The sequence below is a fragment of the Gambusia affinis genome, linkage group LG17 (assembly GCF_019740435.1).
Source record: "Gambusia affinis linkage group LG17, SWU_Gaff_1.0, whole genome shotgun sequence".
Taxonomy (NCBI): domain Eukaryota; kingdom Metazoa; phylum Chordata; class Actinopteri; order Cyprinodontiformes; family Poeciliidae; genus Gambusia; species Gambusia affinis.
Window position 1 is genome coordinate 12,272,820 of NC_057884.1, and position 24,703 is coordinate 12,297,522.

A 24,703-nucleotide genomic window follows, 5' to 3' on the forward strand; every position below is an offset into this window, starting at 1 on the left:
GCCCAAAACAACTACACACAAGATAAGTTCTGTAATTCTGTAATCTAATTCTGTAAACATCAAAATTCCACCACAGTAATGTCAAAGATTCAATGCCAATCATATAGTTTTGTAAATTCAATGCCATTTGCTTGGGAGAATGAGAACCAGACTTAGATTCAGTGATTGCTTACATTTTGGTCTATATATATATATATCTACATCCACCAAAATATACATATTTGGTGGATGGTCGGAAATACTTAGTTGTTAAAAAAAAGAAGAAGAAATGTATAGGGATAGCATTTTTTTTAATTTATTTAAAGTTTATTTAGCCGTGTTCGATTATTCTGTATTCAGCTAATCGAGTCTTGCCGCTGCTAGAAGATTGTTGTCATTTTTTTTCTGTGGCTAGCCTTTAGCGTTAGCAACCAGTTGGATTTTGTTTCTCTCCAACGCCCTTTCATCCAGCAGGTAGGTGACAGTTTGTGTCAGTAAATTTATATGAATGAAAGTTGATGAGCCTGTTGAGCATTAGCACTGGTTAATGTGAGTAAAGTTTTGTTTTGAAGTGTTAATCTTATCCGACCAAAGTTGAAAACAAACGTTAGCTAACAGCTAACTGGTTCTGCAACCAGTTAGCTAGTTCAGCGCTAGCTTGGGCTGTTAGTTTAGCTGCTTATTAAGCTCCTTTTCTGAATTAACAAGCGCTAAAACCCACAAAGTTATATCAGTATTTAATGTTACATTTATTAGAAGTCGATCTTTTTGCTTTAAACAAATCAGTAACTTGTTAATGTTTGTCGCCAACATGTCTCTAGTCTCGTGGTCATCTGTATTCAGAAGGAAAGAAAAACTGAACATTTCCTTATGACTTAAAGAGCACTGTGGGTATTGTTTGTAAAACTAATTATACTAACAGAATTTATGTTAATTTATCTATTAACCAGCGACTCTATGGTGTGCTAAATCACATCTAATTGTTTTTATGGAAAGTTTTTAACTTCAAGAAAAAACTCAAAAATGAGCCTGCTTTGCAACAGCTGTCAGGCTGTTGACAGCTATTTAAATTCACCACAATACTGAGTAAAAATATATATAGCTCTAACAATGTTTAGAGGTTATAAAGATGAAATAAGATGAGAAATTCCCATTTTTACAGTAAAAACGTTGTCCCAAACACAGGGTTCCTTTAGCATTTAATTCACAGCTATTTTAAATGTGGATAAACATTTATATGTTTTTTTGGGGGGGTTTCTGAAGAAATTTAGCTACGTTTATTAACCTGTGTGTGTGTTTTATGGTCTAATGTAAAGCACAAACGTTTGATGCAAAGTTACAGAAAAAAAAAATTAAGTTTAAAAGTGCACCTCAACTCCACTACTATAAAAAACACAGAAATGCCTACAACAGTAGGGATAATATTGAAATTACAAATGTAGAAATTGGACTAACAACGGTTTTACTCTTTCCAGACTGGGAAACAATGACACAATTTCTCATCTTTTCATAAATTTCTTTAGGTTGAGACAGAATTGGGAAGCTTTCTGTTTGTTTGCTTCATGTTGTCAGGTTCCGTTTATGTGCTTTATTGATTCTACAGACCTTATGTTGTGATTTTAAAATGAGTTTGATCTGAAACCTTTAAGTGGCAACCCCCCCAAACAAACTGAAGAAATCTTTAAGTGGACAGCACTTGTTGACAGCGCTGCGTGTGTTCCAGGATGTTAGGATGGATTGGGGTCCAGTTCTGCCGGACAGCTTGGTTTTGGAGATCTTCCTGCATCTGCCCCACGATGCCGTGCTGAGAGCCGGCCTGACCTGCAGACAGTGGCAGGCGGTCTCCAGAGATGAGTTCCTGTGGAGGGAGCTGTTCTACAGTTACTACCGGATACCGCGCTCCGTTCCTCGACACCCGTGTATGTTTTGATAGAGTGATTGTTGTCGTTTTGTCCGTATTGGTTTTGAAAATGCCTGCTTTAAAAAAAAATTATTGTCCGTTTCGGACCTGTGTGCAGCGGCCGTGTCGTGGTACAGGGAGTTCAAGCGTCTGTATGACTGCATCCCGTGTGTGGAAGTCCAGACGCTGAGGGAGCACAGTGACCAGGTGCTTCACTTGGCTTTCTCTCACAGGGGCCATCGCTTCTCTTCCTGCTCTAAGGACTGCACAGTTAAGGTACTAAAATAACGAATAAAACTAATCGTGGATGTGCGTAAGTAGGCCTAATGTTACGGGTCAGTTTAAGTTATTTCTTTGCATGTTTTTTTTTGTGTGCATCTCTTGTTTATTGTAAGATACTTTTAGCTTCACTTTGACCTGAAATGTGGCAAAATCAGCAGAACATCCTGAAAACAACTTACCCGACTTTTAATAAAATTTAATGACGCTCACTAAACCCCCTTTTTTAAACATTTTTTTTATTGTGGAACAGTTTTCAGATCATTTTCACGATGCTTTAAACCAAATATTGTCTCTCCTCTTATTCAATTGGCTCTTTCTTCTAAACCTCTCTTTCAGCTGTGGGACACGGAACGGCAAGATGGAAACATCTCGTTGGTGCACAGCTCCAGCATGCGTCAGTTTAACTGGGGCTACACCCAGTTCTCCCAGTTTAACCCCGACGATACCCTGCTGCTCGTGTCCGGCGTCTACCTGGGGCCACACCACTCGTCTTCTGGGGAAATTGCCGTCATTAGTCTGGGTAGGAACGTGGGGAAAAACTCCCGCACGGCTTCCTGTTGACGCCAAGTGGAGATTTGTTTTGGGTTTAAAATGAATTTGTGCTAGGAGTTTTCATCTGTCTATTTTACGCTTAGATTCTGTCAACAGGAGGACTGTTATTCATAGGCCATCATACAAAACACAATGTGTGGTGGAGGACTAATTCTGCCGATCACCATGGTGAAACATGGTGGCGGCAGCATCATACTATGTGGAAACTGGTCAAAGTTAATGAGAAAAAGAATGGCATTCATGGAACGTCACCCGTCGAAGCAAAGAGCTGCAGTGGGACGGTTTAGATCATGGTGTAGTCACGGGGTAGAATGGTCTAGTCAAAGCAATGAGAGGAATCAAACTGAGAATTTGTCAGGAGAATTTAAAGCAGGAAAGGTAGTGTCGACTTTGCATAAAAACCTGTTTGAAAAAACAACACACAAAACTTACCAAGTTGTTATTTGTAAATCAAAAATTGAAGTCATTTATAATTTTTTATAAATATTTTTTTTTTACCTTCTGCTACGCTGTGTTGTTTCGGTCTGTTACGTAACATTCCAGTGGAATCTATTTAGGTTTAAGGTTTGAGAATCTCACTGTTGCTCTTCCAATGATTTGTTCCAGAAAATTACACGCTGCTGTCGCGGGTCAGGAACAAACCGTACGACGTGTTTGGCTGCTGGCTGAACGAGACGCACCTGATCTCGGGGAACCTGCACTGGATCGGCAACATGACGTCCTGCTCGGTGCTCTGGCTCAACAAAGCTTTCCAGGTTAGTTCACCTGAACTGGTGGGAAAAAAAAAAATTTGAGAAAAACCCAAAAAAACCCACCTGTTTCTTATGTCATCCTCGTTTGTTTTTTTTGTTTTTTTTATGTCGCCCAGGATATCGAGTCCGAGAACGTAAACGTCGTGAAGCGTCTTTTCAAGATCCAGAACATCAACGCCAGCACCATCCGGACGGTGATGGTGGCGCACTGTCGCCGCCACGACAACCCTGACCTGCTGCTGGACTACGAGGCTCAGTCTCAGGCGAGGCGGCAGAAAGCGGAGCAGGACAATCAGCATCACCCTCTTCTCTTCGACCTGGGAGCCTCGGACAGCGAGGAAGAGGAGGAGGCGCAGAGCGAGGAGCAATGCGGCACGGACGGAAGGAGTCACGGCTTCTCGTCCGCACGGACCCCCCAGCCCACGATATCCGGCCTGGACCACGTCATTCATGTAAGATGGAGATTAAGTAGGGATCTTTTAAAAGGTCTGTTGTGTTTTCTGACGTGTTCTTCCTTCCCATGCAGAGCCGTAAACACGTGGGGGCCCGGGAGCTGCAGATTGAGACCCAGGTTGCTCAGATGATGGGTAGAGCCTACACCAAGGCCCCTGACTCCAGCCTCATCGACCCCTCTGAGCCTGGAGAGGGCGAGGATAAAACATACTTACTCTTCACCACCGGCAGCCTTACATACTCCCCCCATCAAATAGGTAGAACTATTTAAAATGTGCTGGGGTGAAACCGAGGCTTCGGTCTCCTCACGCCGCCGTTTGGTTTCCTCTCAGGCATTAAGCGCATCAAGCCCGACCAGATGACCACCTCCGGCCCTGTGCTCGGAGAGGAGAGGAGCTCCGAGGAGTTCTTTGATTCGCTGGACCACGTTATTGATATTCACGGCCACATCATTGGAATGGGCCTTTCTCCTGACCACAGGTAATGTAGTCAACGGCACACACTGGAAATCTGGAGTGTGTACTTTTGCATTTGCAGGCTTTTAAAAAAAAAAAAAAAAAAAAAGTTTATCCAGTGTTCTGGTCCTCATGGTTCCTCCAGAGTCGGGAATCTGATTTCTGTAGTTTTCACATCTTGATAAAGTCTAGAAAAACATAATAAATATGCAAAATGTTTTCGGATTTATAGACTTGATTCATTTTCTCCTTGTATTATTGTTGTGTCCTCTTTCCTTTAGGCCCCTTTTTTTCCTTTCTTCCTTCCTTGTTTTTCTTTCTTTTTTGTCTTTTCATTCCTTTCTCCTTTCTCATTCCTGCCTCTGTTCTTTTTTCTCCAGTCTTCGTACATTTCTGCTGTCTGTGCTTCCTTAAGTCCGACCTTCCTTCCTTGTCTTTTTTTTACTCTCCCTCTACATTTGGCAACTTGCTGCTTTTAAATGTACTATTTACAAGTGAATTGGATTTCTCTTTTTCCTCATTTATTCATTCTCTTGTTTTGCACCTTCCACGTTTGACGTATTTCCGTTTTATTTATTGTCGCAAATTCATGCTGAACATTAGCATTTTGTATAAATTAAATGGTTTTGGAACTACACGAAGTCCGGGAAAAGTCCGGAAAAAACACGATGTGTGGCGTCGCAGCAGGAAACGAGTCGGAAACACGGCAGACCCCTGCGTCAGCCGCTCGCCACTCGCTGATTCTGACTCGAGCTCTTCTGCCGTCGTCCGTCAGGTACCTTTATGTAAATAGCCGAGCTTGGCCGAAGGGATGCGTGATCTCAGATCCCATGTCCCCGCCTCCCATCGCCGAGGAGATAGACATGCACGTCATCGACCTGAAGAGCTTGAGGGAGGAGAGGAGGAGCCTCCGGGCCCACCGGGCCTTCACGCCCAACGACGAGTGCTTCTTCATCTTCCTGGATGTCAGCAGGGACTTCGTTGCCAGGTAGGACGCAGGCGGACGTTTTATGTTGTGCAAGCGCTCACGGCTAGTCACGGTGCGGAGGAGGGCTGCAGCTAACAGTCGTGTTAATTATCGATTATTCTGAATATTAATCGATTAATCAGATAAAAACAAAAATATCGGCACATTCCGCAAATGAAATGTTTGAAAAAAAAAAGTTGAAGCTGAAACTTTACCACTTGAGGAGTTTTGTGTAGAGCCTATTTACAAATGTCTTTATTTTTACCTTGCACGCAAAATGTATGTATTTTTAGTTAATCGCTGCTCTGATTAAATTGTTCTTTTAGCCTTCTTATGAGTCTATGTGCTCCATTTAAAAATGAATCGATTACTGAATAAGTTCACGATTATTTCAGCTGTCGATTCATCACGATAAATCGTTTCAGTCCTAAATTTAGTATGAAAGACAGACACAAGATATTGATTGGTAGTGATGTGAAAAGATAAAGCTACAACGTTTTAAAAAAAAGATTATGAATAAGTATGTGTGAACACGATACTAAAACACACCTTGACGATTCTGGTTGGAATGGGACAATGAAAGCCTTTCCACAGCTCAGTGTCGTCCCGTTGGCTGTAGCCGTTGCACTGCTGACCTTTTCTCCACAAACTCCCTCCGGCAGCGGAGCCGAGGACAAGCACGGCTACATCTGGGACCGCCACTACAACATCTGCCTCGCGCGACTGGCGCACGACGACGTGGTGAACTCGGTGGCGTTCAGCCCCGCCGACCAGGAGCTGCTGCTCTCCGCCAGCGACGACTCCACCATCAAGGTGTGGCGCTCGCCCCGCATGGTGCGCCTCTGGCAGACGTCGCCCCGGCAGCTGAGGCCCCGCAGCCTGCTGCCGTCCTGGCTGCTGCGCCACAAGAACTCCACGTTTTCGGCCAGCGTGAACGGGAAAGCCGTGAGCGAGGGCTGGAAGAAACCCTCGGAGGGGAAGTAGAACAGGGAGGTAAGACGGTTCAAACACTCCGTGCGTGTGTGTGTGTGTGTAAGCAGCGCGCGCGTTCTCACTGGTGACCTAAAGCACTCAGAACACAGAGGGAAGGAAGATGGAGACACAAGGGGGCGACATTGCACCGACAAAAGGGAGAAATTGCTGGTGCTGCTACTAAGGATCTACCCATTGATACCAGATGGAGGATGTGAGACAGAACTCTGAGATGCTATCATGTTTTTATTTTTCTCTGTACTGATGCACCGACCCGAACAGACTAACAGAGACGCAAAGCTGGCTCCTTTCTCATCATGGTTGTTCTCATTCAGGGTCAAGTGCAGTGACTGACACTTTTTTTTTTTTTTTTTTTACTTTTTAAAAATTATTATTATTCGTAAAACAATCTTTAATTGGTGCCCTTTATGAAACACATATTTGGAGAATGAAACCACAGTTTAAAAGGCTAAAGGGATAAATAAATAAATAAATATATATATATAGTCAAAGCTATATTTAATTAGTCTTCCTTAGTTTTATCGGTCTCACATCCCGTTGTTTAAAAAATGAAACCTATTGTTATTGTAATGAATGTAGACTTATTGAGCAATTTAATACAAAAGTTGGCCCAGAGCATGACTGTAAACAAAAGAGTGTTATATGTGTGTAGCTAACTGTTATTGGAGCTATGTAGTGTGGAAACGTTTATTCATTTGTCAGCACAAAGTTTCACCTTTTTAGAGACTTCTTTTCTTTTTTTTTTTTTTTGCTTTGTTCTGACCCATGACAAATTGTTTATCTTTTTTTTTTTTATGTTGTTGCATGTAAACAAAAATGTCCCATTTAAACCCATCACTTCCCACCAGAGAGCCTCACTGGATATATGAGTTATTCAGAGCCATCTCTGATGATTTTTAGTTCATTTCTATCCGCTTTATGATCCACAGTTTTGTCCACAGGCTTAATGTTTCTGGCTGGACTCTTAAATTACTTATTTATTTGACGTTTACTTGTTTTGGGAATATCAGTAAAGAGAGATTCGTTCTTTTAATGCGGAGCAAATTTGAATGTGAAAGTCAACTTTCGACATGCAAATTCGCTTAATTACAGTGACACGTAAACATCGACGTGGCAAAAATGTTGCACTAAACTTTAACGGAAGCAACCAATAAAAATAAATCAAATGATTCAAAAACGGAGTGAATTAAAGTCACCTTTTTTTTCTTTATTTTTTTTTAAATCAATATGTGATGTTTCTCACTGCTAAAACTGACGTTAAGATTGTTGCTAAAATCATGTTGGTGTAGCTACGAAGAATAAAACTTCATGGTGCTGCTGTAATGCAACGTTCAGTGCCTCTGCAAAAATCAACCAGTTCAAAGTGAATCGGCGGCAGTTTTAGCTCCACCTGCAGAAGCTTGAGGTACTTTCACCAGGTAGACACTGACGTTTCCATGTGGGCTCCCAGATGAAAGAGGATATGACTGATCATAAAACCCCTGTTATTCTTACTGGTGTGTGTGGTTTTGAGAAGTCTCTGACAAGATCTGTTAATTTTTTTAATGTTTTGAAACGTGTGTAGTAAGTCGGAAACTCTTTCGTAATGTCCCTTTTGCCTCCCTCGTCTCTGTCTTTATGTTTTATGCTGTCGGCGGTTGTTTCCATGCACCCTTTAGATAAAACGCATGTCCCACAAAGAATAAACCTGAAGACCTGTCAGATTGATGTTTAAACTCTTGTGCAGCTCTCAATTAAAGGTTGTGGACAGAGAAGTAGATGTGAGTTTTCGTCTTTTTCTCTTTGACACCTTTAATCTACTAACTGATTCATCACAAGGGGTTTTTCCCATATTTGATCTTCTGACTTTGAACTAAAGATGATTCTAAATAGCAGTCTTTCGCTCGTAACGCATAGTTTTGGGCCAAGACCGAAACCTTCCAGGAAAGTATACCAGTTTTGTTTCTATATATACTCATAAAACTAATGTAGATTTTTTTTTTTTGTTTGTTTGTTTTTTGTTTTAGTTCCTCCAAATCATTGGAGGAACAGAGTCGTCGTTCCTCCAATGACTCACCGATTTGCACATGTAGACACTGAAGTTTCTAGTCATTCTTTTTTGCAAAATAGCTCAATATCAATCGGATTGATAAATGTATAAAAGTTAAGTTCTGAGTCCTTTTGCAAGGCATTGTTTGGAGAATAATTTCCTTTGACATATTTAGGGAGTCTCTTCAGTTGGGCATTACAAATGATCGCATTATACCTGAAAAACAGCATGCAGAAATAAAGTTTACCCCAAATTGTCAGTAAGTGCGCAGAGCATCTGGTTCATTACATCATATAACATTTTTTTTCCTCCCCTTATCCACAAATCTAGATTGAAGGATCGTCCACAAATCAGGTATGATTATCAGGGAGAAGGTTTGGTATCACCAATTATGCCAAATTATCATAGTTCCACCTTCGTGCTTTTTTTGCTGTAAAATTTCTGGATTGCTCAAGTTGAACAATATTCTCTTAGGCGCTTCTCGTTCTACTCAAACTGTATCTGTTCCAAGCTAAATACTGCAGTAAGTTAAGGCATATTTGAAGAGTAGAAGTAGAATCTTGATCCTCTATTAAAATTGGATGGTGGTCATGTACAATTTGTCAGAAATTAAGAGAAAATAAATAAAAATAGAAGTACTAACGGTGCATCTATTGAGCTGAAGAGATGCTGATTTTGTAATAAAAACTGATTTTCTTGTCCTTGTGTCATCCTGCAGAGATGATAGAAAATCTAATATTTTTAAGTTGTTGTTGTTTGAACATTTTGCATTGCATTAAATGCTTTACATTTAGTAAGACATCATTCTGAGCAGGAATGCTTTTCTCTTCAAACCCAGATCAACGTGTGGTTCTAAGACCACACCATGCGACAATGACTCACTTCCTGCAGCAAATAGCCATCATAGAACTAGGACATTTATACGTTTACAACCACAGATATGTTTATGTGCAGTGAGCAATGCAGATACACATTAGAGAAATATGTTCATATCGTGTCATTACACTTTCCCCCTGGATTTAAGTCATCCTGACATAATTAATGTGTTTGTACCTAAAATCAAACAAATACGACGGTCAGTGAGCGGTTGAGATCAAACGTTAAGTTTTAGGGACATTGTTGTCATAGGAACAACAAACAGTAGTGCAGTTCAAATCTTATGACAATTAATGCGAATCTAATTTTGGAGTTTAAGTAATTTAACATTTGGAGAAATGTTAAATTACTCTTTACTTTTATTTTGAAAATGAATTCAAAATATGTGCAGATGATTCTGTTTAAAAAAAAAAAAAAGTTCAAATGCACCCAGCATTATGGTAATCAGCTCCATAATGTGTACATAACTGTAGGGTAACATATAATTAAAAAAACTGATATATTTTAGATATCAACTGCCTCTCACAAACCCACACAAACAGAAGCAACCTTTACCACAGACAACGTGTGAATAGAGTTCACCTTTTCATGCCTGCGACAGTCCATCTGCACTTCAAACACAGTAAAGCCGCAACGGGGCTTTTCAGTTTTAAAAAGTTCAACAAATATCTTACAAAGCAACACTGAAAACAAGAAGAAGCGCACGCTGAATCATTTTTGTTAATGAATCAAAATCCAAAACACAGATGATTACATTTTCTGGAAGTTCGAAGCAGATTTTCAACCAAGTGTTCCCAGTAGAGCTGTGGATGCAGTTAATAAAAGTCCCGTCTGACTAAACTCTGGGTGGTGGGGGAATTCAATATGGAGCTCAACTTTCAGGGAACATTGCGGTCGTTTTTTGTCTATTTGGTTAAATGTTTTCCTCTTGATGCGTTTGTGCACACGGCACATTTTTAAAAAAACAATCTATTGACGTATTTTGACATTTAATTTGCTTTTAGTTTTACCCTTCAGTCATTACGGACTTCAGGTTGGGTTTTTTTTTCTGCGTAAATCTCAATCAATTTCAAGAATTTCAATTTAAATGGCAGTTTGTTTACGATTGTTGCTGGACTTTCTTTTTTTTCTGAGATGAGTGAAAGATTAGGCAAAATCTTGACTCTGATTTACTTTTATTTTTTATATAACATTTGATATATACGAAATGTAAGGTGCATCTCGAGGTTAAGTTGTAGCAATTTCCTAACTTGCATTTCTGCAGCTGCCTTAAGCAACAGAACAGCACAACATGTTCCACGTCTGACGCAACATTTAGGGTTTTACTCTGTTTACTGTCAATACAAAACCACCGTTTTGTGTTGACGGAGCCGCATGACAGAACTGCAGGAGCGGCATGACGAGGCAACTTGGTAAACCGATACCACTCAGACAAAAACTGTAACAGAAGCTGTTCTCAGGATGATTATCACCGTCTTCTTGGTGAATCCATACTCTTATTCTGACTCTGCACCACGGTTAGCGTGATGCTAACCGTGATGCAGAGTTAGCATGAAGTCAAGCTCGATATGACTTTGTTACTTTACAACAAAAGCATCATTAACTTAATACTAAACTACAAGTAAATGAAGAGCTTCAGTCAGTATGAGAACGTAATGGTTTAAAGTCTTTTATTGAAGCAGTATTATTAAATTAAAAAAAACTCTCTGCTATCAATACAGAAAGTTATAGAAACTAAAATGGCTCAATGTGTTTAGATAGGCTAATTATTATATACTGCTATATTAAATAGCTTTAAGTGTTTGGTGCTGTTAGATATTTAAAACAGTAATAATCAATAAAGCTCTCCACAAGTGTAACACTGAAGTGAGAAACTAGTTAACATATCGATTATAGCAAGTAACTGGATACAGTATTTGACTAATTGATTATATTGACTAGGTTATGTTGTCTTGGTTTTTAGGTATTTTTTTTATAGAGTAGTAATATTTTTCACACTTGTTGAAATATTTGCCACAAGGCAATTTTATAAGTGAAAGAGTTCCTGAAACCAAAATAAATAAATATTACCTACATCTTTTAAGTGTACACCCTGAGGTATTCTGATAGTATTTTTCATTAAAATACCCCTTTAAATAAAGCTCCATCTACTATATAATCCAAGTTTTATGGGTTTTTTTAAGTAGATATTTAACTTTTTTTGTATAATGTTGCACTTTTTAGTTGTATTACATTGTAATAACAAAATATGTTTCTCCTTATCTTGCAGGGGTGTAAACTATCCAGTTTTTTTTGTTGTTGTTGTTATTGACTTAAAACTAGATCAACAAATTTACATAAATAATTACAATAAATCAAAAATATTTAAATCCACCATTCATTTCACCTACTTTTTCCTGACAGGGTAGAGAAACACACCCATGCTTACTAACTGCACCATCACAAACATCCAGCAACAACTTACACCACAAATTGTACATTATGAGGCTCCCTCGCACATTATAGAACTACTATACTATTACTACTAAGCAGGTTAAAAGTAATATTAAGTTTTATAATTTGGACAACTTTGATTTGTCTTAATATTTTCATTCTAGAGAAAAGTTTTAACTTTTCTCACAAATTGTTTGAAAGCTATACATTAATTTGCAATGAAAGCGCTATTATTACTATAATTTTATAATGAAATGTATAAAATATATTTTATGTTATAGTCAGTTACATGTTGACTGACTTTTATTATAATAATACAATATTTATTTATTTATTTGTATCTATAGTTTATTATTATTGTTTATCAAACATTATTATTCATAATAATGTATGTATGTATATATTTGTGTATATATATATATAAATATGGCGCAATATTAGGCTAATTATGTAGGCTAATGTTATTTTTTTTAGGAATAGTTCCATAAATTTCAGTGCATCTTCCACAGTGCACATCACAAGCCTGTGAGGTCTACGATTGCTTTGATAAATATCGTATCATCTCTCAGATATGGGCTCTTGCCGGCCAGCTTAGCCAGCGGACAGAAGAGCGGGCAGCCGCTGGCGATGTTCATCTCGCTGATCGGCCGCTGGAAGGAGGTGGAGGAGATGTCGGGTCGGAAAGCGTCGATGATGTGCTCCCTGTTGTTCTGATCCAGGAGCATCAGAGTCACCTGGGTGGAGGAAAGGAAGGAGGAGAAAATCAGCCTCTGTTTTCATACAAAGGACGATGAACACCGATGGGAAAAATTCATCTTAATCTACGGCACCTTTTGACTGAAGGGCCACTTTAGCAGAGCGTCGCACTTTCCCTTCATGACCACAAAGAACAGGGAGAGGTGCGTCCCCCGTCCGGTCCCGTCGCCGTTCAAATAAAGCCTGAGACACATTTTGTAGCCGTATTTGCTGGAGTAAAATGCTGCAAAGAGAGAGAGAGAGGAAAAAAAGGAATTAGAACAAAAGGCAAAATCCTGAAATGTCATCAGACTTTTTGGTTCCCGCCCTGAAAATAAACATCATCATAGAGATGTGGAATCCCCCCAATCTTGCAAGCCAAAAAAAAAATTACACCACACCAACCACATGCTCTCTTTTTCCCACAATCACAAAAATCTTTCAATGAGGTCAAACCCATCCCAGCGATCCCGTCTCTCGTCTTACCGGGTGAGAACATGGCAGGCGTTCGGCCGGCCACGGCCTCCTGCCTGCGCCGGGAGAAGTCTGTGATTTTCCAGACAAATATCCCGTCATATGTGCAGTTCTGAAGCTCGCGCACCAGCTGCTCGGTCTCCGACAGCTGCAAGTCTCTCATGGTCACCGTTCGCTCGAGCTGCCGCACTCTGTTCGACAGGTTTTCAATTTTCTCCTGGTCTAGTCGATGCTGGTGGGCGAAAGCCTCCAGGGTAAGCGAACTGCGCTCCACTTCGCGGTTCAGGACACACACAATGTTTTCTAAAGCAATAACCTGTTGGAAAATAGCAACAGTCATTATATAATCCTTGTAAATACAGTTGAAAACAGATATTTATATTGGCTCTTTAATTACTGAAATGAAAGAGGATTACCGTTACAGAAAGATTTTTTTATTGTTGCATTCTGAGAAACTTAGAAGTTTGCAAGACTGTGATCCTCAGCAAAGAATCAAATTAGTTTCAAAAAGGCTTAAGAACAAGTCCATGATTCAGCGTGAATGGGCTAAAATTGATTTTAGCTACAGCTTATGAAATTATACCCGTGTGTCTAAAGGGCAATTCCACCAAATACAAAAGTATGAATGTAGACTTTACAGATTGAAGAAAGTCCAAATCAATCTCTGCAGCATTCTTTGTCATTTAACAAAAAAATTCTACAACTTCCTTAAAATAGGAAATGTAGAAATTGATTTAATGTGTTTTTTATTTGGTAAATGTAACCATCTGCCTTCATTTGTGTCCATTAATAGAAGCCATAAAGTTTGGAAGAGAGGCTCACTTTTTTTTCCAGGTCTACAGGCTGTGCGGTGGCTGCAGCTCCGTCTCCCTCCTCAGGAGCTCTGTACAGACCCAGACCCGAGTCCTCCTGCAGCTCCCCGGATCCGAGGGCCTCACTTCGCGGATGGGTCATCGTCAGCACCATCGGCAGCAGCAGACGCAGATGCTCCATGGTGCTGCTGTGCTCATGGTCACTTAGCTTCCCGTTCTCTATCTAAGAAAAAGAAGAAGGTGGGGTATTAAGATTTGTTTCAGCAGACAGAAAAGGCTTTTAAAACTCTGTCAAGAAGAATAACAAACTTAATTGATTTCTACGTCAGCAAATCATGTTTTGTGCAAAAGGCAGAAGTCTTCAAGTTGAGACCTGAACCTGTGACTTGATGACCCTCGATGCAAGGGTCACGCCTTCGCCATGAGGCAGCGCCGCACCCGTAAGGGACAATTTTAAATTATTTAATGAACAGACCTGTAAAAAAACAAACAAACCCCGAATTGTTCTCATCGGTTTAGATGAGAAATATTCCAGACTTTGACAGAAGGTATGAGAAGCATCTGAAGACTCTCGGGTATTACAAGAATGTGGTTGAACGTTGGTCAAAGAACTTCCACTGAACTGCACACACTTCCAAGTAATCTGTTGTGAAGTGCATGAAAACTATTACAAACATTCATTGGAGCGTTTTATGTGAAAATATAATTGTCACTGACAGCAGACAGCTGTTGTGTCTCCTTATCAATTTATTTCAACCATAAGATGTAAAACTTGCATGTAGGTCTTTAACAGTTAATCAGATTTATTGATTACTGAAATAATTGCCAACTTAATTAGTAATCGAATAATTGCTACCTGGAGTAGACAGACGGGAAAAAAACATGACATTTACTGAAAGAACAAAACTCTCAGAGTAGGAATTAAGCCAAAACTCTACAAACAATACAATAATATAATTACATTTTGCAATTGTAATACATTTTTCACATGCTGATGTTAGAAGTATTTTTCAGCTGCAGATGCATTGTTTGCTACAAATGATCAAGCATTCACTAAAGGAATGTTGTTATTGGAGGAAAAAAGGAAGATAAATATTTGTTTATTAGCATAAAATAAACAAATATAAGCTTAAGCAGTTTAATGAAAAATCTGCTGAATGTGACCATTTTTTAATACGATTGTCAGAATAATTGATATATTTATTCTTTATGCTTTTTGAGTGGAGATGAATCATGTTTTATTTAGACATGGATTAAACAAAGATTCCAAGCCTTTTCATCAATTGCATTGATGGAAACAACAGCATTCGACGTTAAAGTTAAAGTTTGTTGCACATACCACAGTTTTACAGCCCACTTCGCTGAATGGACAGGCGCTCTTCGACTTGACACAGGATTTGATGTGGTCATTGAACTGAGGAGAGAGCAGGCAAAAGGGAAAGTGAAGAGTTAGCGTGGAGTCAGCTCAGGAATAAAACTAAAAGTAAACTACATGATACTCAGTCAGAAGGAAACTAACAGGTCAAAAAGGGGAATTATCAGTTTGAGATGAGAAAGTTTCACTATTCAGAAACCCACATATATTTTAATTCCCCTAAAATGGCTATTTTCAGTGGTAAATAGTGCTGTGCATGTTAATTTCTATTAAAATCATATGCTTAGATATGATTTTCCTTTCAGACACTCATAATATGGGCTGAGTGGTTTATTTCTAATTTCTAATCCCCTTCCTTTCTTAAGCACAGATTAAATGAAAAACAAAAAAAACTTGAACAGCTCTAACCTTTTCTCTGGGGATCTTCTTCTTGCCGCAATCTTTACATTGTAAGGGAAACTTGAGACAGATCTCATCGTGAGCCTGAAAATGTCAGAAATCAGAACGTCATCATCCACGCTCATGTTTGCAAACACAATACCAGAAAACCGTTTTAATGCTCAGAACTCCACACATTTCTCACCTTAATGTCTTTAAAGTTGAATGTAACTTTGCAGTATTTGCAGTTGAGAGTTCTCGCCTCGCATTCTCTCTCGTTGTGTCTGTCCTTGTCCTTGAGGAGGATGGAGGCCTGGCAGGCCTCGCACTGCACCCGTTCGTATTCACAGCGGCCTTCATGTTGAGCCTGAAGATGTAGAAAACGATGATTAGATGTTACAAGCAGTTCTCATTCAAGGTAAATATGTCTGCCATTTGTTTCATTATCTTTCAGTTCACGACTGTCATTGTCTGTCCAATTTAGGACAACTAAACCTCATAAGATTCAAAAATAAAAAAGGAACACCTTTATCTTTTATAAGTCACTGAAAATGACCTAAAACAAAATTATACTAACAATAGGTGTGGTACAGGGTGTGTTGGTATTTCAAACAAGATTAAAAACCTGTTTTCCTTTTGCTTCTTTTAAGCAAACAGTTTTCTTTTGTTGAGAATTCAAAAGACAACAGAAACAGAAAAGAGTGATTTATATCTAAAAAAGAAATTCTAATCCTTTCTTGTGAAACATAAAACTACATAAAGGCCTTTTCAAAAATCTTACTTCTTTATAACTGTAGTTATAAAGAAGTCAGGAAGTAACTTATATAAATATAAACATGTTGAGAAGTGCAGAAATATAAAAAGGGAAATGAAAACGGCAACACATTTTTTTTTTCTTCTTCAAGATAATTCAAATCTGCGAGTCATTTGGCGGCATTACTACGCTTAAAAATTGCGACAAAGGAAGGGGCAGAGCTTATTTGGAGGAAGTGCTTTATCAGGAAGTCCTTTCTCTTAATGAAAGGACAAATCCACGCGTTAGCTGCTCAGCGAAACAGGTATGTTGCATGTTTTTCGATTTGAATAGTCATTTAAAAACTCACCACCCATAAATCCAAAAACCAGAGTGAAAATGAGTCATCTTGAAGCGGTGTCTTGTGAGAAATCTGCCCGTACTTCACCACTCGAAGAACGGGTTAGCCACAATTAGCATCTTTTTCCAAAGCGGCACTGCATTCTCGGCTGGGAGCTGCCTTCTCAGCCGACGGTGACTAAGCAGTTATCATTCACACATATTTGGGTGTTGCACCTAGTAAACATTTCCAACAACAAACGGCACATTTTGATCTGCCTATGCTTCTTCAGAGAGGACGTCTCACCGACACGCTGACATTTTATTTTGCGCAGCATGCAAATGTGGCAACCAAAGATGCACACTCCCAACCCAAAGTCTTAAAACCGAGCAGCACATCTCCACTGTATCGTCAGGGATTAGAGTTTACCAGACGCTGCAGTGTCTGGTAAACTCCCCTTATATAAATATGACGTCCATCTAGGATCTCCTTCATAAACCAACCCACCAGCTACATCCTGGCAAACGTATTTACAACACAAACAAACTCCTGACAAGTTGGTGATCAGCAACATAAAATATTGTTTACATAATTTACCGGGAATTTTCTAACCCTTATCTTTCCACACCATCAAATCTTAATCTTAGTTCTCGACAGTCTCTATATATAGGGCAGATTTACAGTCAGTTATCCTCCATGGTCTATCTCTCCTCCCTTATATCAAATGGCCTTTCTTCTGGTACTTTCCAATGAGTTGTTTGTGAATAATGCGTAAGGGACTTTCCAGCCTGCATGTTTAGTTTCACTTCCTGTTTCTGCAGAGCATGAATTGAAGCAACATGCATGACATAGAGGCCATAGTGAGCTTATTGAGAAAAACATGCACCACGAATAGCTAGTTCAGATCACAGTGACATGAATAGCGCAGTCCACTAGTTGACCTGGGGTAACCTGACCCCTTAGCACGACATGAGGCTTAACATGAGGTCAGAGCGAGACCAGAGCGGTTCAGTTTAACACCTCACCTCGTACTCTTTTATAGATCCAGTCCAGCTGCAGCTCTGGTTCAAACACCTGGCAGGCAGACTTGCTATTTCTCGCCCGGCTGCGTTGTCTGGAAATGCCTGGTGGACAGGGAGAGGGGCGGGGGGCAACAACAACAAAGTGTTCAGTGGACATAAAGACAGTAATTATATTGACAAGAACACAAAGGATTGTGGTTGTGGAAACTCCCTTCAGACTGTGTGGTCAAACAATTACCTTTAGTTTAAACGAGAAGCACAAAGCCTTCCAAAAGTATTCACAACCCTTCCTTCACGTTACAAAACAATACAGAATAATGCAAGTAGAAGGAAAATGAAACATCTTTTTCAATTATTTTACAACCAGAAATCTGAAAGTACAACATTTATTAGTATTCAGAGCTGCTGTGTTCAGGCAGGCAGTTAGTCGCACTGGATCTTAGGAATAAAACTTATCCACAGTTTTAAGATCTTTTTTGAAAACTGTGATGGCCACTTTATGTGGCCATCTCACGTCTGGCAGAAGACTACTTGTGTTTTTGTTTATCAATAAGATCCATTTAAATACGTGGCTGGAAGCACTCTTACTCCTCTCTGGAAACTCACCTCATTACTGTTCAGGATGGACATGGGCTCCTCATAGATCTCCTCTTGGCGGCAGGCTTCACAAGGCTTTGGACCAGCGCTAATAAAAACAAAGGGATTGTGATTTGCCTGTTTAAACAGCAACTAAGACCTGCTCCCCCATCATCTCCTCACCAACACGGATCACAGTTCAAGTAGATCAACAGAAGTGATATAGAAGGGATGTAGAGTGGAAGAACACTGAATGCATTTGGTTTTTGAAGCTAAAAACCAAATATCAACCACATTCAGACATCTGGAACCTGGACACACATCAGTTCATGTCATGTCGTGATCAACTTGCCACACTGATGTACTTTGACACCAGAAGCATTGCAAAACTAAAATTTCACGAGCTTTTTGGAAGATATAAGCTTCCAGGATTACACCAATGAATCATAGTTTAACTGCGTGACTTAATTAGCAATGCTATGTGTGGTAAAGTTGAGTCATTTTCAGCGACATTTCATCTTTTCTTTATGTTCAATGACACTGCTGTGGATCATTAAACATAACATGACGAAGCAGAATATTATCAGTGCTGATGTGTTTAGAAACAACTGTTAAATGGGTGAGGAGGAAAGAAATGGGTAGATTTAAAAAAAAAGAAAAAAGAAACACCTTGGAATGAGTCAGCAAGCCGAAATGTGTCAGCATGACCAGATCCTCATGATTCATCAGATTTAGTCCAACCATATGAGAAATGAGTCAACATTAAGAAAACAACGCTGGGTGCAAAAAAGCAAATCCAGGCTGGAGCAGAGACAAGAACGCGGGACGGTGCTGAGGCATATCCACTAACAAGGGGAAGCATTAAGCCGGCAGAGTGTTGGGGAGGAGGAGGTCACACGTCACAAACCAGTGGGTGGTGTAAAGACCTTCGGTCTACCTGGTGAGCAGCTTGAAGCAGTGCACACAGAAGCGGTGGCCACACTGAGCCTGGACAGGTTTCCTCAGGACCTGGAGACACTGCTGACATTTGTACTTATTCTCCATGGGCACAGACAGCACACTCAAAGGAATTCCTGGTAAAGAGTTTTGTGAGTCCAAAGAGATGTGAGCCATCGTTCTCCATGAAACTGATGATGCACCAAACTGTGGGAGGAAAGCAGCAGAAAACAGAGGTCAACACTCCCAATGTGTGCCTTGACTTTCAAATATATTCAAACCGCTGAAGATTTTCCACATTTCTCAACTTACAACCACAAACTGCAGTGGATTTCATAGGGATTTTACAGACCAACACAAAAGTCAGGCTAGCCACCATCAACTGATTAGCTTCCCTGTTCGCACTAAAGAAAATTTTCCCTACATCACGACACTACCGCCACCAAGTTTCACTGAGTTTCCTACAAAACTTCACTCTATAAAATATTGACTGAAGGAAATTAAAATACAAATGCTCACCATTCTTTTTCAATTTTATTTTGTATAAAATTTGAATACCAGCTATCATCTACTTCTACACTTATGCACATAAAATTCCAGTGAAATATTCTGTTTGCGTGAGACTTGGGATGCGTTGATACCAATACAAAATGGTAGTCAAAAAGTTTATGTGTTGTCCAACTTGAAAATGAAAACCAAACTACTAAAGTTGTCAGAAACTCTTTCTTCTGGTCTTAAAGTAAATGTCTTAGTTCTGGTACAGTTGGACTTTTTGATCTTGTGTTTTTTCCTAATTGTGTTATTGGTTCTATCAAGGCAAAGCAGATGGTTACAGAGGGGAAAACCAACTAGCAGATTCCAGATTACTGCATTTTACTACTGAGCCGCCATGCAAAAACCATCATAAACATGTGTCTCTGTTTCACTGCAAACAGCTGTGGCCAGGTTTCAGCTTTTTCAAATTGCATTCAAAAACGTCTACTGCATCACAGTAAGCTGTGCAGGTTTAAGAACAGAAAGAAAAACACGACTGCATGCTGTTCTTCTTATTCCTATTTATGTATTGTATACCATGTTTTATTTTTTGCAAACTAACTTTTTCAATGAAAGCAATGCACAAAAATCTGTTTTCTATGCAGTTGAACAATACAAGACTATGCATGTAAGCTTCATTTTTCAACCGTTGAATAAAACGTGTTGACCTGGTTCTTCCGGAACAACGTTACACAATGTGACTCCTGATGTAACAGAGATCTTTGCAAAAGGTCCTAAAAGTCACGTAACAAAATTTTTGGTGTGGCATATAAATAATTCCCGTAATATTGTGCGAACTTCAAAAGTGGTGTTGTAATGCTCAGATTCTTATTTACAATAATTATACAAACCCTTACTCATAACCTTGCCTGCACTGCCACCTACTTGTCAGTACAAGTAATCTGCATGAAGGCTGCAAAATACTTAATATCTCTTGGTGTTAGATGTTTTGGAAATCTAACACCGGGAATGCAACATGAATTAACCCTACTAGGCTTCTTATCTGGTTAGTCACAAAAAAAAAATCACTTGTCGTATTTTTAACTTTATTATTCAGTACACATCTTTCGCCCATTTGCGTCGGTATTTTATAACACACGAACCCAAATTGGATTCTGAAATGCATTTCTCGCCTGCACAGTGTACGTTTAATGGCGCTAGTGGTCTGGTTTTCGCTTTACTGCCATCTGGTGGATTAAATAAGAGCCACTAACATTTACACGATAGGCCGACGCTGCAGGTTTTATTTATAAAGAAGCACATTTTCTCAATACTACCTTGAGTACATTTTTTGTGTAAGGCCTGGTGATTTTAGAATATAAGTATTACGTTAGAAGACGATGCTGTTTGCAGTTGCACCAAACACTAACAGAAAGCGAGTTCATTCTTAGGTTTGTAATTTAAAGTTTAAGAATTATACATTTCCACTGTATGAATATCTAGAAAATTTTTAACCCTGCTTGATATTTATTGCAAGTTGTCTTTGCCCAACGACTAAACTAAATGCATTCTTTAATAGATTTGGTTTGACTCAACCAACTAAAATAATGACTAAATTCGTCTGGTTATTTGGTGTAGATTACACATGGAAAGCCAAAACTAAACGACTGTGTAAAAAAAAAAAGAACTGGCCAGAGACAGAGAGGAAATGCCCCCATAGTCATTGTCAGGCAACCTGCTAATTACAAGAAACTAAATCATGAACTTCCCCCCTACACAAGCGTTTCCCTGTCTGGAAATGTTTGGAAACTTAGTCATTTCCTTCCATCTGATTACCAACAAAAAGAATGTGACAACTTTTTAATTTTTTTTTTTTTACTTGAAATCTAAAGTGATTTCTATGGTCTATGATTAGGTGTTGAAGCTAACGTTGGTGATAAAGACAAAGGTATGACCAATTTTCCACCACATTTTTTTCTGTCTGCCCTGTAAGTGTGCCTACTTTTGGAAATGTCTGAAGCAATTTCTTAACACAACATCACTTATTTTAGTTCATAAAATTCCATTGAGGTAAAAGAGTGGGCATGTTTTTGATTTCCATAACTGATGTTGTCTATACTTCCCAGCTGCTGCATGTCAATGTTTTTTTTTCTACAGCAGAAAAACAGGGGAATAACTGAAAGTTGGTGGAAATGAGATAAAATGATTAGAAGGACTCCCCCTCCATTTTTGATAAGTGAAAAACTACATTTGTTCTTTCCGGGTTAACATCAGCATACATGTTGCTGACAGCGTCTATTATTTAACATAACCAAATCCTGTTTTCTGTGAAACTAGTCATTAAATCAGCAATTTTCTCAGACAGGACATCCTCTGAAAAACTTCTGAGTGGGGAAATATGGAGGGAAATGAAATAAATACCAATAACAAAAAAGGAAACCACACACGCAAAAAACACCACGACAGTAAACCATTTTTAAACTCCAGACGGTTTCAGCAGGAATGCTTGGAAACATTTCTTAACTTTGAGTGAATACAGTAAATAAATAAATTGTATTTCATACGACATCTGTCCATCACTCCATATCTAACAACTCTTCTCCCAGGATGAAATCAAGGAGGCTGCACCCTGAATTAGACAGTATAATGTTGAGTCAGGAGATTCTCTACATCCAAGCTATGACTTAAATAGCTGGGTTAAAACTTATCACCTCGCTACAGAAACCCATCTATGGGCTGAAGCCTGGTACTATGCTTAACTAGAAATCTAAACTGGAAAAATTCTGTGAAGTTTTCCCAGAGCTGTTCTGGCGAAATGACAGATATTTCTCAATCATGAAACTTTGACACAACACTGGAGTTTCAGCAAGTTCACCCAAACTAGCCCAACTTTAAAAACAAATGCAGCAAAGAAAGAAAAGGAAAAAACCTGCTTGACTCATACAAAACATTTCAAATGAACACAGGAACTACGTGTGATGTGTTTGGCAGATACTGCTGTGGTTACTTTGTGTATCAACATAAATTTTGAAGGTAGCAATTATAGATTCCCTGATGCTAAGTTTGGATCGCTAACTATAGTCTCTTTCTTAAAGTCTGAGACAGAAAAAAAAACATTTTATGTTTGATTTCAGACAGTCATACAATTCATAGACTAACAAAGAGCCAATATGAAAATGACCTTTGATCTGCAGTCATAAGGGCAGGGATCTGCAGTCATGACTGTTGCATGCCTTATAGATTTCTCAGCAAACTTAAAAATGAACATTGTCTTGACTTGACTATTCTTGCCAAATTTAGTCAAGACAATAAAAAAGACACAAATAAAACACCTCAGCTGGCCATAAATTACTGCACAAATCATTAAGTAAAAAAGCAAAAAAAATACATATAAACAATGTTTAAACAAAGTTATGATAAAAAAATTTTAAATGTCTGCAAATCTATACACAAAGCTAAGTTTAGATTCTTTGCCAAATTGTAAGTAAGAACGTGACAACTTTTAAAAAAATTTTTTACTTGAAATCTAAAGTGATTTCTATGGTCTATGATTAGGTGTTGAAGCTAACATCGGTGATAAAGACAAAGGTATTACAATTGTATGTTCAATTGTCTAAGAACACCGTCGCTGATCTCACTACTACTACTGAGATATTGCTCAATATTGTCTCCACGTCACTAACGATCTCAGTTCTAAGGAAACTGAACAGAATTTCTACTCACCGAAAACACTGTCAATCCTTACAGTCTGAACTTTGAGGGTAGTATTTGTACAATCTAGTCACACCCAAAATGACGTCACTAGATAACCATATAAACATTTCTCAACCCTAACCCATAATATACCCAGACCATTCTCTTCTGAGCTCTAGCGCTTTTATTTTCGCAAATAATTTCTATTCGTATACTTTCTTTGTGTGTGTGTGTGTGTGTGTGTGAGAGAGAGACATTGGTTTAAGGATGAAACCGTGCTGCTTTTTAACACTTAATTTTGCCACGAGGAACAACAACGCGAGTAGTTAACCTTAGAGCAAAATTAAGTAGATTATTGCTGCAGTTCATTTCTAAGTTACTCGCCAGCTTGCTAACTGCTAACTTACTCGTTTAAGAGCAAGTGTATACCAATTTCAGTCAACTAACCTCGGAGTCTTGGACGTTAGGTTGAACGGAAACCGAAACTATTCACGAACAGACCAAAAAACGAACAGTCCTAGTTCAGTCTGTACGTACTTCAAATAATGCACAACAACTTCCGCTTGCGGGTTTTTTGTCTGCACAATTGTGCCAGACGGGGGCGCAGTTGAGAAGCAGAGCTCCCAAAATTTGTACTCAAGCAAAAGCACATTTAATTCTAGTAAAGGTAAAAGAAATTAACAATCCAAGAAAGAATAAAAATAGTATTTAATAACAAAGGCACACAAGTATTTATCTGGTTTCATATTTGAAAATGATATCTTCAGAAAAATAATATTTTATGTAAATTCAAGTACTTTAAATTAAATTATTAACGCAAATAAATACAAAATAATTCAAAAGAAACACTGAGTTTTTCTCATCATAAAACAGAGCAGTGTAGCTTCCAGTGACAATATTCACTGTTTGACCTCCAAATGGAAGAAGACAACAGAGCTAATGTATAAAAAAGAAGTCTAACATTAACATAAGATGTAGGTTTGTGCCTGGTGCATTTTTGGCTAAAACAAGTTTCTTCTTCATTGACTGTTTAGAGATATTGGAAAGCAATACTTTAAACTGATATACTGAAATAAAAGTAAAAACAACGGTTTAGCTCAAGTCATTTTAGCTGAGCAAATGTAGTTAGTTTCACTTCTGTCATTAAACATTACTGTCGCATATGACTGCAAAATAAATACGTCTAGATTTTAGAAATGTAATATGAGTTCACATATTAGATAAAAAAAATAAGTAGATTACATTTTTTATCAATCAATAATATATATATATATATATATATATATATATATATATATATATATATATATATATATATATATATATATATATATATATATATATATATATATATATATATATATATATATATATATATATATATATATATATATATATATATACATACACACACAACTGGTTCTAGTAATGTTCCGTGGATGCATCATTTATACTGAGTACATACACATTTTATGCAGTGATAC

General features: G+C 38.5%; 2 protein-coding genes across 6 annotated transcripts; one reads left to right on the top strand and one right to left on the bottom strand.

Annotated features, from left to right (window-relative positions):
• The first annotated feature begins 355 nt into the window (after positions 1 to 355).
• fbxw5 (F-box and WD repeat domain containing 5) lies at positions 356 to 12,365 on the top strand. 2 transcript variants are annotated; one of them, XM_044096202.1, is made up of 11 exons: positions 356 to 453; positions 1,703 to 1,898; positions 1,998 to 2,155; positions 2,498 to 2,681; positions 3,320 to 3,468; positions 3,582 to 3,917; positions 3,992 to 4,175; positions 4,251 to 4,398; positions 5,149 to 5,361; positions 6,003 to 6,333; positions 12,241 to 12,365. In XM_044096202.1, the coding sequence occupies exons 2-10, from the start codon at positions 1,712 to 1,714 to the stop codon at positions 6,322 to 6,324; spliced, it is 1,881 nt and encodes a 626-aa protein (XP_043952137.1). In that variant the 5' UTR covers positions 356 to 453; positions 1,703 to 1,711; the 3' UTR covers positions 6,325 to 6,333; positions 12,241 to 12,365. The 2 variants fall into 2 exon arrangements, with proteins under 2 accessions (XP_043952137.1, XP_043952136.1); XM_044096201.1 differs by lacking the exon at positions 12,241 to 12,365 and having other exon boundaries at positions 6,003 to 8,087.
• On the bottom strand, positions 10,894 to 23,796 carry traf2b (Tnf receptor-associated factor 2b). Of its 4 annotated transcripts, none has more exons than XM_044096203.1 (11): positions 23,667 to 23,796; positions 19,054 to 19,259; positions 18,147 to 18,225; positions 17,544 to 17,642; positions 15,651 to 15,812; positions 15,476 to 15,550; positions 15,032 to 15,106; positions 13,703 to 13,915; positions 12,893 to 13,196; positions 12,502 to 12,650; positions 10,894 to 12,405 (listed from the first exon to the last, which is right to left on the bottom strand). In XM_044096203.1, the coding sequence occupies exons 2-11, from the start codon at positions 19,227 to 19,229 to the stop codon at positions 12,187 to 12,189; spliced, it is 1,551 nt and encodes a 516-aa protein (XP_043952138.1). In that variant the 5' UTR covers positions 19,230 to 19,259; positions 23,667 to 23,796; the 3' UTR covers positions 10,894 to 12,186. The 4 variants fall into 4 exon arrangements, with proteins under 4 accessions (XP_043952138.1, XP_043952139.1, XP_043952141.1 ...); XM_044096204.1 differs by lacking the exon at positions 23,667 to 23,796 and adding an exon at positions 23,250 to 23,279; XM_044096206.1 differs by lacking the exon at positions 19,054 to 19,259 and having other exon boundaries at positions 23,667 to 23,757.
• Positions 23,797 to 24,703: the final 907 nt, after the last annotated feature.

What these genes read in the sequence shown, in the direction of transcription:
- fbxw5 (XM_044096202.1), top strand. Translation starts at nt 1,712, where the DNA reads ATGGATTGGGGTCCAGTTCTGCCGGACAGCTTGGTTTTGGAGATCTTC. An exon ending in GGCTCAACAAAGCTTTCCAG is followed by an intron (nt 3,469 to 3,581) that starts GTTAGTTCACCT and finishes TATGTCGCCCAG; the next exon opens with GATATCGAGTCCGAGAACGT. An exon ending in GGCCTTTCTCCTGACCACAG is followed by an intron (nt 4,399 to 5,148) that starts GTAATGTAGTCA and finishes GTCGTCCGTCAG; the next exon opens with GTACCTTTATGTAAATAGCC.
- traf2b (XM_044096203.1), bottom strand. Translation starts at nt 19,229, where the DNA reads ATGGCTCACATCTCTTTGGACTCACAAAACTCTTTACCAGGAATTCCT. An exon ending in CCATCCTGAACAGTAATGAG is followed by an intron (nt 17,643 to 18,146) that starts GTGAGTTTCCAG and finishes CCTGTCCACCAG; the next exon opens with GCATTTCCAGACAACGCAGC. An exon ending in AGAAGATCCCCAGAGAAAAG is followed by an intron (nt 15,107 to 15,475) that starts GTTAGAGCTGTT and finishes CTCTCTCCTCAG; the next exon opens with TTCAATGACCACATCAAATC.